The sequence below is a fragment of the Sus scrofa genome, chromosome 3 (assembly GCF_054392235.1).
Source record: "Sus scrofa isolate SSC_HxYL_T2T_F1_AM1 chromosome 3, Sscrofa_HxYL_maternal_Yorkshire_Landrace_v2.0, whole genome shotgun sequence".
NCBI lineage: Eukaryota > Metazoa > Chordata > Mammalia > Artiodactyla > Suidae > Sus > Sus scrofa.
Genome location: NC_139385.1, coordinates 43,091,334 through 43,104,056, shown reverse-complemented (window position 1 = coordinate 43,104,056; position 12,723 = coordinate 43,091,334). Strand labels below are relative to the sequence as shown.

Below are 12,723 nucleotides of genomic sequence, written 5' to 3'. Positions count from 1 at the left end.
CCCAGGAAAGCCTGGTTGGGTCCTGCTTGGTTATAGGAATCCTTAATGTATATATACTGCCGTTATTTTTTTAGAATTTTGGTACCGTCATATGTGCACTGCTCTCTGTCTTTCCTTGTCCATTAACAGTATGTGTTGCAGAACGTGAGGACTCATTGCTGGCTTCTAGCTGCAGGATCCTATGTTATAGCATGACTGGGTCCATTCGTTGGGCTGAGAGGATCACAAACCGGCTGTCTAGGAACTAGATCACAGAGGTGTTGTGTTTGGCTAGAACCACATTTTGCCTTTTATAAATGGGATGCACATGGTTTTAAAGGAGGTGTCTCATGTTTTGCCGCAGACCTCACCATTCCCTAATGTCTGGCAGACTGTTCACATTGTATACTTGTATGACTTGTCTGGCCCCTGGAGGCCTTGGAGGGTTTAAACCCTGTATTTAAGCATTCTTTTATCTGTGGACGTTTAACATGTTTTAGCAATGTCTTGGTATCATGAACAAGGCAGCAGGACACAGACAAGTCTTCGCCTCTTTATGTTGGTATTGATCTAGGGTAGATGCAAGAAGTGGCCTTGCCTCATGGGGGGAATGAAAGGGATCATGCGACGCAAAATGGACAGAGTGAGCAGACAGACGCCAAAGTATGAAGTGGAGGGAATTAGAGGCATCAGCTGAGAACTGTGTTGCCCACGTGCTCCCTGAGGGCTGTGGCTATTGAATAGCACGTTTATTCTTCACTGATGCCTGTCAGGGGAGGGGGGGAGTTCCCGTCGTGGCACAGTAGAAATGAATCCAACTGGTGTCCATGAGCACGCGGGTTCAATCCCTGACCTCGCTCAGCTCAGTGGATCTGGGATCCTGCGTTGCTGTGAGCTATGGTGTAGGTCACAGACACAGCTTGGTTCTGCTGTGGCTGTGGCTGTGGTGTAGGCTGGCAGTGGTGGCTCTGATTGGACCCCTAGCCGGGGAACATCCATATGCTCCTGCAGGTGTGGCCCTAAAATGCAAAAAAAAAACAAAAAAACAAACAAACAAAAAAAAACAAAACAAAAAATGCCTGTCGGCTTACAGCAGGAAAATGCAGGCACACACGAGCCATGTACACACACGCACACACACACACACACAAGGTTGTGCGGCCAGGGCTCTTCCACACTTGGGCTTTAGGGATGTGGCCGCTTGCTTGCTTCGGAATCGGCTCCTCTCCCAGCCCCAGCTCGGAAAGACAGGGGGAGGGGAACGGAGGCCCTGGGCTCTGACCTCCCTCACACTTTGAAGGTTTCTCCAGGCTGGCCTTGGTAAGCCTCGGGCCACAGCTCATGCATCCTCCTGGCCAAGGTCAGTCTGAAGGCTGGCCTCCCGTTTAGGAGGCTAATGATGTGTGAAAGCTGCCCAGTGCGCAGCAGGCACTGCCGGAGCTGCTTCAGGGGCCGCTGGCTTAGGTGCGGGCGGGCCTGGTGGCTTCAGGGTGAGTGTGGGGAGATGGTGCTGGGCGCTGGGCTAAGGGGCTGCTCGTCCACTGCAGGAACCCACACATTTTCTTAAAATTTTACTGACGTGTAGTTGAATGACAATGTTGTATTAATTTCTGCTATACAGTAAAGTGATGCCTTTATGTCTGTATTTTTTTCATAGTCTTTTCCATTATGGGTTCTCACAGGATAGTAAGTAGAGTTCCCTGGGCTCTACAGCAGGACCTGGTTGTTTATCCATCCCGTATATGAGCATTTGCATCTGCGAATCCCAACCTCCTAACCATCCCAACTCCCTCTCCCCCCATCTTGGCAACTTTTTTCTGTGTCCATGAGTCTGTTTCTGTGTTGTAGGTAGGTTCATTTGCATCTTCTAGATTCTGCATATAAGTGATACCATCACAAGCATTCTTTTTTTTTTTTTTTTTTTTGCTTTTTAGGGTCACACCCATAGATAGCATATGGAAGTTCCCAGGCTAGGGGGTCGAATGGGAGCTGCAGCTGAGGCCTGTGCCACAGCCGTGGCAACACCTAGATCCTAGCCATGTCTGTGACTTATACCACAGCTCACAGAAGTGCCAGATCCTTAACCCACTGAGGGAGGCCAGGGATCGAACCGGCGTGCTCATGGATACTAGTGGGGTTTGTTTCCACTGCACCACCACGGGAACTCCCATCCCATGCCTTCTTAGGCCCTTAGTTGGACTGACAGTGGTGTGCTGGTACTGGCTTGTCTTAGCCTGGCTCAGCATAACAAAATACTCTAGATTGGATGGCTTCAACCACAGGGGTTTATTTCTTGCAGCTCTGGAGGCTGGAGGTCCACTGCCAAGGAGCCAGCAGAGTTGGCATCCGGCAGGAGTCCTTCTTCACCCTGGGTTTCTGGGTTTCAGGTGGTGCCCTCTTTCTGTGCCCTCCTGGGGGCTTTCCTGGGCAAGCAGGTGGCGAGAGAGAGAGACGGGAAGCAAACTCTTTGGTGTCTCTTAAGGGCACTAATCCCATTTTGTGGGGCCTCACTTGGGACCTTGTCTAAACCAAACTACTTCCCAGAGGCCCAGCTCCAAATGCCGCCCCTCTGGGTCTCAGAGCTTCACAGATGTGGGGTGGCGGTGGACACCATCCCATTCATAGCTGTCAGGTAGGAAAACAGCTGAGAATGGCTGGGTCAGCCTCACGTATCAGTAGAAAATTGCAGGGCCGAGAGTTCCAGGCCTTACCAGGGCGACAGATACCCCATCTGCCCCTAGATGGGAGCTCCCTGGTAGGCAGATGTGAGCATGATGATGTGGGGTCTAAAGCAAATGCTTTGTACAGAAGTGGGGGTTGGGTAGGAGCCCCAAACTTCTGTGACTTTATCTTGTGTTTAAGTCCGACTTCCTCAACTTAATAAGTTCCTGAGCTTGGAAAACTGACTTTTCTAAGCCCCATGTTCTAATCTAGGAAATGGAATAATAACAGTTGTTCTGGGGATGAAATGAACCAATCGGCGTGAAGGACTTGGCACGATGCCTGGAACCACTTTTTTTTTCTTTTTTAATTATTATTTATTTAGTCTTTTTGCCTTGTCTAGGGCTGCTTCCGCAGCATATGGTGGTTCCCAGGCTAGGGGTCCAGTCGGAGCTATAGCCACTGGCCTACACCACAGCCACAGCAGCGTGGGATCCGAGCTGCGTCTGCGACCTACACCACAGCTCACAGCAACACCGGATCCTCAATCCACTGAGCGAGACTGGGGATCGAACCCGCAACCTGATGGTTCCCAGTTGGATTCGTTAAACACTGCGCCACAACGGGAACTCCTGGAGCCACTTTTATATCATATTTTGAGGCATTTTGGAAACAGAAGGCCACTGTCGCTATAGTTAGTGGTTTTACCTTCTTGTAACACAGACTCAAAACTTTAAGGGGAAAAAAACACACACCCTCGATGTCTTCCTGCCTTTGCTTTGTCGGTGTTCATTTCACCATTATCAGTGCACAGGCACCACACACAGCCCTCCCCCCCTCTTTTTTTTTCCTGGCAAGATTGTTATAATGTGTTGAAAATATTAATTATCCTCTGCACCTTATACACAGGATTGGAAAAACAAATCTTGTTCCTGTGCTTGCTTGAAAAAAAAGGGCCTCCGTTTGTGTGTGTGTGTCTTGCACCCATTGTCCCCTTGGGTCATAACAAATTATTGATGCCAGTGCCTTTAAAAAGACAATTAATCCAATTACCTTCTTGTTGAATCAATACTAATGTCTTTTTTTTTTTTTCCTTTAACTTGCAGGTTTCGGCAAGCCTGGCTGCCAGCAAAGCAGAGGTAGGACATGTGGTTTTGCTGTTTCTTCGGAGGACATTTGGAAATGTTATGATGATGACGATGATTTTGGTGGTGAATGAAGCGGGTGTTCTGGTTGCGCTTGTGCTCAGCGCAGTATCCTGGTGGTTTGGATGGTGTGTTGTCCGTTGTGTGGGTTCCACGGCTCTGAGTGCGGGGCTGCCCGGCTCCCCCACTACCCTGTGTGGTGTGTGTGCTGAGTCTCCTGGTAAAGACGGCTCTCCTGCTGCCCTCAGAGTCTGGGTACCGCCGTGGCGATTCCAGCTCCACAGACACGCCCTTGCTTCGGCAGTGAAACCTCATCAGTCTCGGTCTCTCGGATGGCTTCCATCCCTCCCTCTTTCTCCTCTCCCAGTTCAGCCTCTGGCGCATTAAGGGGGCTGTGGCAGATGCAGACAACAGGCACAGAGTACAAAAGATGCTGCTCAGAGGTCACCAGCAGAGTGACCATCCTGGGGAATGGTACCTGGCGTCACCTGATGGGTACCTCCGAGAAACGGAGGGTGGAGGAGCTGTGGTTTTCCCACTCGCAAGTTACTAGCTGTGCGGGTGAGAGAGTGCCAGCTCGGGTCTCAGGAGCCTGGGGCTCTGTGTGGCGTCATATGTCACCTTAATGGCTCAGGCTCACTTTCCTCATGGACCCCGTGCGGGTAACTCGCCTCCTTTGGACCCATCGCGTGGGTGTTGGAGGGGGATGTGGAATAAAGAGCTCGGAGGCAGATTCTGGCAGCCCACAGGTTAGTGGGGGATCATTGCAAAGAGTGGAAACGCCCATTCAGATGTCTCCATTCTTGGCTAGGGGAGCTTGGTGTGCAGAAGTTCTCCGGAATTGTGGTGCATTAATGGTATAAATGTTATTTTAGATGCCTGGGGGGTGGATGCCTAGGATGGGGAGGGGGCCAGGAGGCAGAAGGATGGGGTGGGGTAAGGAGCCCCACGTATCACCTGCTTCTCGACACTCTGGGACCAATTGCTTGAGCCAGTCTTGAATCTCCCCAACGTTGTTTCCTCGTTTTCAGAATGAGAAGGACTACACATTGCATGAGGTTGTGGCAAGCGTTAAAATGGCAATAACAGGGAGTTCCCACAGTGGCTCAGCGGTAATGAACCCAACAAGGATCCATGAGGTTGCAAGTTTGATGCCTGGCCCCACTCAGTGGGTTAAGGGTCCGGCATCGGTGTGAGCTGTGGGGTAGGCCTTAGCTACGGCGCCAGTGCAGGTCCTGGCCTGAAAACTTGCATATGCCTTGGGTGTGGCCCTAAATAAATAATGATAATAATTACCAGTGGGGAGTTCCCTGATGGCTCAGTGGGTTAAGGGTGGTGTTGTCACTGCTGTGGCTCAGGTCTCAACTGTGGGCACAGATCCAGGCCATGGCCCAGGGACGTCTGCATGCCTCAGGCATGGCAAAAAAAAAAAAAAAAAAGGAATTATCAATGGATATATGAAATGGCCTGTATGAGTTTCACACATCGTGTTAAGGTTTTAAACATTCAGAATCAAAGCAGTACACCCTGGATGATTTCATTTACATATGTAGAAAACCTCACTCATCTCTGGGGAGAAAGTACGTAGTGGTTGCCCCCAAGCAGGGGCACTAAAGAGTTGATTGGGAGGTGGGACTTTTCAACGCCTTCATCTAGATGTGGTTGCAGAGGCTGCCGTCAACATGACACAGCGCTGCCTTAACCTGTGTGTACTTCATAGCATGTCATTTGTATACGAAGAAAAAAAAAATGAAGCTCTTTGGTTAAAAAAAAAAAAGACAGCAGCAAAAATGAAAAAGAAAACACAAAAACTATAAAACATGGTAATGAAAAAAATGAGGATGTGTAGGAACGCTCAGAAGACAGACCAAAAACTGTAGATCAGAAATAGCCTAAGCTCACCCATTCATCCACACATATATTCATTCATTCAGTTTTACTCCAAGCTCCTATTTCCCAGATGGGAAAAAAAAAAAAAAAAAAAAAAAAAAACAAAAAACCAATGCAAAACTTTTCCTTTCTCCTAACCATTGTTTCTAAGGCTCAATTGTAATTGCAGCAGCCAGATCATATTTTTTGCACTACTTCGGGGAGGTAACCTTTTATTAATTGAATTTCTAATGGCAATTCATCAAAGCAAGCCACCACCGTTATTTAATGCACGATCCATATTCATGGCATGTTCTGTTAGGTAAATAATAGTGACTCTGGAAAGTGCTTCCGTGAGGTCCTTTTCCTTCTCGAATGACTTTCTTTTTCCCCCCTAAGTACAGACCAACAGTTGTAATTGAGGCAGAACAAACCCCACCTGTGGAGGAGATGCTGGGTTAAAGCGAGACAAGAAGAATGACGAACCCTCAGAATGCGTGAGAATGAATGGCTCTGCCCCTTCCCTTTCTCCCTGCAGCTTGACAGTGAGTGTGTGAATAACGTTTGCTAAATCCGGACTCTGAAAACATGACAGCAAGCTGTTTGTGCCAGTAATTTTTCATGGCATATGCCACCCCTCCCCACACCACACACCGTTGTAATAAGATGGCACATGGACTATTGAGAAATGTTAAAACCCCACAGAGGAAAGAGCTTTATCTTCTGACCAAATTCTGCCTGGCAGTGTTTATGACAGCTGAAGAATTTATCTTAAATTCCCTCGGCTAGCCACAAAGCACATGGCCCTTTGTCCCCGAGCAGCCTGTGAGAACCAAACTAAGATGTCACATACATAATATAACAGATAAATGGCCCAATTTCCGTGTCCACATGATAAATGGAATGCAAGTTCAGCACACACATATTTGCACATTAATTGGCCCTGCATGGTTCCATTTTGTTCGTGAGTCGCCAGTGTGCGTCTCCTGGACTCTCTCCCCTTCAGAATCATTAAGCCCGTTTTATCGCACAAATGCATACACATTTCCCCCTATTTATCGTCACGCAGCTTGCCCTGCTGAGAGAGAACCTAGTCGCCTGGGCGCAGCCCGCGAACACCTACGTCTTGAGTTCGCTGCGCCACCAGCTGCACAGAGACACAGAGATCTGAGTCCCAGCCCCACGGTAGCTCTGCCGACAGCCACACAGAGGAGGTGGTGGGCGAGGCTGTTTTTTAAAAAATCGTTTCTTTTCAGTTACGGGTTGGTTTCTTGTCTCACCTGAATGATTTCCTGTTGATAGTTTAATGGTGACAGAAACCCAGTGGAGGGCCTCACTTTTGACAAATTGGCCTGTTCCCATTTCATGGCAAAGCAGTCGAACTGAGAGTGATTGATATTGTGGTTTTGCTATCCCAAATAATTGCACTGGGAACCAGTGCAGGTGGCAAACCCCCACTGCCTTTGGGAAACACAGGTGGATTCTTATTTCCACCGATTTTTTTTTTCCCCCCATCCAAGAGGACACTTTATCCCAGGCCAAGGTATCACATGTTTTTCCTGTCTCAATCCTGAGTCTCACAAAAGCAGATCCAGGGGCTTCAGAACTTCTTAGAATAATACTCTGATGCATTTGGAGAGAAACCAGCGCTTTTGAGAAGGGACTGAGTTTCTCCTGCTGTGAACCAAAGACCAGTCCTGGCCACTCCAAGTCACTGGAGAAGCCAGAACATTTTGACAAGGGCACTTGAGCTATTGCACCAGGAGGGTTACAGCAGGAGCTCCCTGGTGGCTCAGCGAGGTGAGAATCTGCCATTGTCACTGCTGTGGCTTAGGTCGCTGCTGTAGTGCAGTTTCAATCCCTGGCCCAGGAACTTCCACATGCCACGGGTACAGCCAAAAAAAAATCAACAACAACAACAACAAAAAAAAACCAAAAAAAGGTACAGTGGAAAAAGCATGAGCTTGGGGTAGGTCACTTAGCTGCTAAACAAGTCTCTTGTCAGTAAAAGGGGAATAAATGAAAACCAACCTCAAACGATTGAATTTTAAAATTTGATCATCTGTACGCACTGCTCAAGGCAGAGCACAGCGCAGATGATCCGTAACTGTTATTTTGCTTCCTCACCTGTCCTTTATCCCTTCAGTAAAGTAAGACAGTACATAACCAGACGTTGGAGACCCGTGGCTTGGAGAACTTGCCGTGGGGGATTCTGCATCATGGCTGACCCAGCCCCTAAGCAGGCAGAAGTTACCTACTTGGCTTCATTCACGTCAGAGGCCATGGCCCTCTCTCCTCTCCACGAAGGACACGATCCACTTGAAGATCAGCAGACTTTTCCAATGAGCTCACTTGGCTTGGTCTCATTGGCCAGTCACACTTTGATAGTCTTCCCTGTCCTTGAAGCCAGCTCCAAAGAATGTTTAAAGAACCTTTAAAAAGTCATCAGGTCTTAATTCAAAGGCCCAGAATTCTCACTTGGAGAGAAGGTTGGCCTTTGTAAAACCTTTAAAGACATTTAAGCGACAGCTCTTCTCTTCTAGGCAAAGCTCTGGGTTCTGGGATGCACATACAACTTTGACGTCCAATCCCACCCTCGAAGAACATACGGTCAGATACGCTGGGGATGGGGGGAGGTGCTGTATCATAAATGGTATCTTTTTATTTGTTACATGGGGGCCAGCGTGCTCATGAGAGCAAGGCCCTGTCCATGAATCCTGCTCCAGAGACCGTAAGTCTTCGATCTGGGTTCAGGCATAAATGAGCCTAGATGGAAGTGACATAGCTATGGAGGCCTCCCAGAGGAGGCAGTAAGCAGAGCACAGCCTTTCTGAAGTCAAGAAAAGTGGAGAACATGAGAAAAGGCACAGAAGGGAAAGAGCTTGCACTTTCAGGGAATAGGGCTATGGGAACAAGGAAGGAGTGTGGAACTGACCACAACCCACGTGGGGCAACCAAGGCCAAGGATCTCATGGAAACCTAAGGGGAGGAGGGTTGCAAGAAAGGGGCAAGGGCAGTGAATGATTTGTTGAAGTCAGGGAGGCTGGGCACCGAGTTGAGGGCACCAGGTTTGGCAGGTGCACGATCGTTAGGGTCCCCAACCACAGCCTTCCCAACGTGGGTGGTGGAGCAGAAGATAGCTGTAGATGGCTTAGGGAGTGGATGGAAAGAGAAGAGGCATAGACACCATTTAGACCAGCCTTTTGAGGGGCAAGCGGTGGAGCCAAGGCAACGATGGTCGCTGGCTTGAAGGACTTGTGAAGATGGCAGAGGCTTGGGTATGTCCTGGGCTTGGAGCACGGGTCTCAGGGGATATGACCATGGGGATCCGAGCACAGATGGGGTTTACCTGCTGACACGTGATCCATGTTCCCTGAGGGTACCATGCTTTCCTCACTGTGTGTGGCCAGGGCTCAGCATTGTGCCAGGGAGCTCTGGCATTGACTGGATGGAGGAAAAACATCTTTTCCTGTGACAGAGAAAGAAAGGATGGAGAGTAAGCATGGATGAGTTTGGAGAAGGAAGAGAGACTCAAAGAGGTTGTGCCTGGAATCCTTCATATACCCAGGAGAGAGCAGAGGGAGCCAAATGAGCCGAGAATAAGGGGAGCAGAGGTAGACTTGGGGGTTAAAGAGGATAATGAAGCATGGGGAGGGAGCGCTAATGGGAGACACTGATGAGAGGCTGATGGACCAGCGAGATCTGTCCAGCAAACTGACATCCGGGAGTGCTGGGGAGGCAGCTGAGCCTGACAGCAGCAGCCATGATTGCATGGCATCATTCACCCTGTGTACCATGTGCTGAGCCTGCCTTAGCTTCATGGCCCTCTTTAAAATGAGTGTCACAAAAAAAAATAATAATAATAAAATAGAATGAGTGTCACCATCCATATGGCACAGAATAGGAGACCAAGAGTCTAAGAGGTCATGTGGGTTGACCAAACTTCCTCAAGAAGTAAACAGCAGGGACAGTGTTTGAATCAGTACCTATCTGCAACGCTGAGTACATTCTACCATGAACATGACTCTTGTGGGTGTAGGTTGTGGAGTCCGATGCTCAAACTCAAACCCCAGCTCCAGCATTTCCTATCTCCAATCCCAGCTAGAGGTAAAACTCAGGCAAATAACGTTTGTGTGTCCTCTCCATAGAGTGACTGAATATAATTAAAGATGGGACCTTGGAGCTTTTTGATGAATGCGAAAAGTCACGATAGAATGTATGGAAGCCAGGTAGCATATTACCTGGTGCATAAGCAGCCCTTGATATATGCTAGTCATTGTAGGTATTTTTATTAGCATTATTGGGAACTCATCCTAAGTCACAGTAGGAAACAGAGGTGATAGGTACCAACCAGAACCAAAATCAAAGCCCCCAAACCAAATCAATGCATCAGGTTTTGAGTCTTTCAGAAGTACCTCACTCCACGGAAATTAATTAAGCTTCCCTCGAAGAAGGTAAACAGTCCATAAAATTCTCTTTCTACTGCTTATATCAGGAAAAAATATAGTTTCTGTTACTGCCAGGTTTTGAGGATGAATGAGAAGCCTCTCACCACTTGTACGTTGCAGTGGGGTTAGTGAAAAAGAGTAACCAAAGGCGGGGGGAGGAGAACCCACTGGCTTTTAATCAGTATCTGTTTAAATGCCAGGCATTCTACAGATCGTTTTATACCTTATTTAATTTGACCCTTACAAGAGCCCTATGAGGTGAGTGTGTTTTACAGACGGGCAAACTGAGGCTAAAGCTGGTTAATGCACCGAGTCATGGTGGTTTTAGGAAAAGGATCAGGGATCCCTTCCATGACTCTGAGACTCCAAAGCCAGCCGAGGTGATGGGCTGAAACCAGAAGTCACCTCCTGTCTCTCAGAGGCAGAGGCTGGACCTTCCCGCCCTCGTGCGAAAAGTCCCATCTCTCCTCTTCTCCGTTCTCTCTCCTGCCAGCCTTCCCCTGCCACGGTTCAACCAACCTCCTCGACTCTCTGTTTTAAGATTTTGTGAGTGCTCTGTGATCACAGAACCCATTCCCACGCCATAAATTATTTCCCACCGTTTTGACACCATTTATTTCCATAGCATTATACATTCCAATCTTCTGACTGTCACAGATCAAAAGATGTGCTCGGGGCTCACATTTCGCTCTAACTCTCAGACTCGATGCACCAAATTAGACCAAACAGTGGAGGCTCCAGCCCGGCAGAGTCTCTAATGTTACATCATTCCAAGGGTCCAGCACGTGTTTATCCATGGCAAAGAAGAACTGGACTGATGCATGGTCGGAGGGCTTCCAGGGAGGAGATGAGGGAAGGTTTAGGGAAAGGGCAGTGGAAGCGGGCTGTTGGGATGTTCAGAGTCAGCTGAGTTCAACTGGTTGTGGAAATCAAGGTCAAACGCAAAGGTTTATAAAGGTCAGTGACCTGTGGGCCCCCCTGAGAGAATCATGGAAATAACGGGGTCTAGTGACAAGGGCAGATGAGGGGTTGTGGCTGGATTTCAGGCTGCACTCAGAGGTTCTGCAGGCGAGTGGACCTCTTTGGAGAACCACGCCCTGATTCAACAGGCTGAAAGCATATCTGCTATGCGATGGCTACCTTTTTAGACCCTGGTCACAGAAAATGAATACAACACACTTCCTGCCCTCATGGAGCCTGTGCTCTAGTAAAATACACAGATGTATGAACAGATGCTTCCAGCCAAGTTCTAAAATAGAGGTGGGGGAGTTCCCATTGTGACGCAGTGGTTAACGAATCTGACTAGGAACCATGAGGTTGCAGGTTCGATCCCTGGCCTTGCTCAGTGGGTTAAGGATCCGCCGTTGCCGTGAGCTGCTGTGTAGGTTGCAGACTTGGCTCGGATCCCGAGTTGCTGTGGTTCTGGCGTGGGGCGGTGGCTACAGCTCCGATTAGACCCCTAGCCTGGGAACCTCCATATGCCATGGGAGCGGCCCTAGAAAAGGCAAAAATAAAAAATAACATAAAATAAAATAAAATAGAGGTGGGGATCATGGACTTGGAAAACAGACATGTGGTTGCCAAGAGGGAGCAGGAGGGAGTGGGATGGACTGGGACTCTGGGGTTAATAGATGCAAATTATTGCCTTTGGAACAGATTAGCAATGAGATCCTGCTGTGTAGCACTGGGGACTATATCTAGTCACTCATGATGGAGCATGATAATGTGAGAAAAAAGAATGTATACATGTATGTGTAACTGGGTCACTTTGCTGTACAGTAGAAAATCAAAAGAACACTGTAAACCAGCTGCAATGGAAAAAATAAAAATCATTATAAAATTAAAAAATAATAAATAAAATAAAATGGAGGCGGGGGAGTTCCCATCATGGCTCCTCAGTAATGAACCCAACTAGGATCCTTAAGGACGCAGGTTTGATCTCTGGCCTCGCTCCATGGGTTAAGGATCCGGTGTTGCCATGAGCTCTGGTGTAGGTCACAGACATGGCTTGGATCCCATGTTCTGTGGCTGTGGTGTAGGCTGGCAGCTGTAGCTCCGATTCCACCCCTAGCCTGGGAGCTTCCATGTGCTACAGGTGCAGCCATAAATAGACAAAAAATAATAAAATAAAATGAGGTTGGTTCAAGGGAGCAAGCGAGCCCCTGGAGGGGGCGGTCACATCTCCAGGGGCAACTTGGACATGACGCACCTTCCTCTCCCACCCCCCCCCAGGCCCTGGCTCTAAGGCTGGTACAGGACTTTGGGGGTCATATACTGGGTACCATGCGGCATGGCACATTTTAATAATATGGGTGGAATTTGGTGAACGGTGAAGAGACTGCTTTGGATTGTCTGTGGGTGCGGACGGGGGACGAAGCGGAGAGGAGAACTGAGATCTGTTGGACCTGTGGATTGGCAGCACATGACAAAGGGGCCGCAGAGAAGGGGACATTTCATGATGGTGATGACAGTGGTGGCCTTCGAGGGTAGCCAGCATGTACTGAACGCCTGTCGTGTGCCAGGCTCGGCGTTAAGCATTCGACACGCGTGACCTCTTTTACTCTCTTTCCAGCAGGCTTGGGTGGATGCATATTCACATACCCTTCATTTCATGGATGAGA

General features: G+C 48.5%; 1 protein-coding gene and 1 long non-coding RNA gene across 7 annotated transcripts in view; both read left to right on the top strand.

Moving 5' to 3' along the window:
* RBFOX1 (RNA binding fox-1 homolog 1) overlaps positions 1–12,723 on the top strand; it is a 2,264,635-nt gene that overhangs the window by 538,268 nt on the left and 1,713,644 nt on the right. For all 6 annotated transcript variants that reach the window (XM_021088068.2, XM_021088064.2, XM_085017635.1 and 3 more), the window contains exon 4: positions 3,747–3,779. In XM_021088068.2, coding sequence (XP_020943727.1) covers positions 3,747–3,779 — 33 coding nt within the window. The remainder of the gene's footprint in view (positions 1–3,746; positions 3,780–12,723) is intronic.
* Positions 6,117–6,909, top strand: LOC146404571 (uncharacterized). The gene is made up of 2 exons (XR_014840860.1): positions 6,117–6,199; positions 6,724–6,909. It is a non-coding gene; the product is annotated as an uncharacterized LOC146404571 (long non-coding RNA).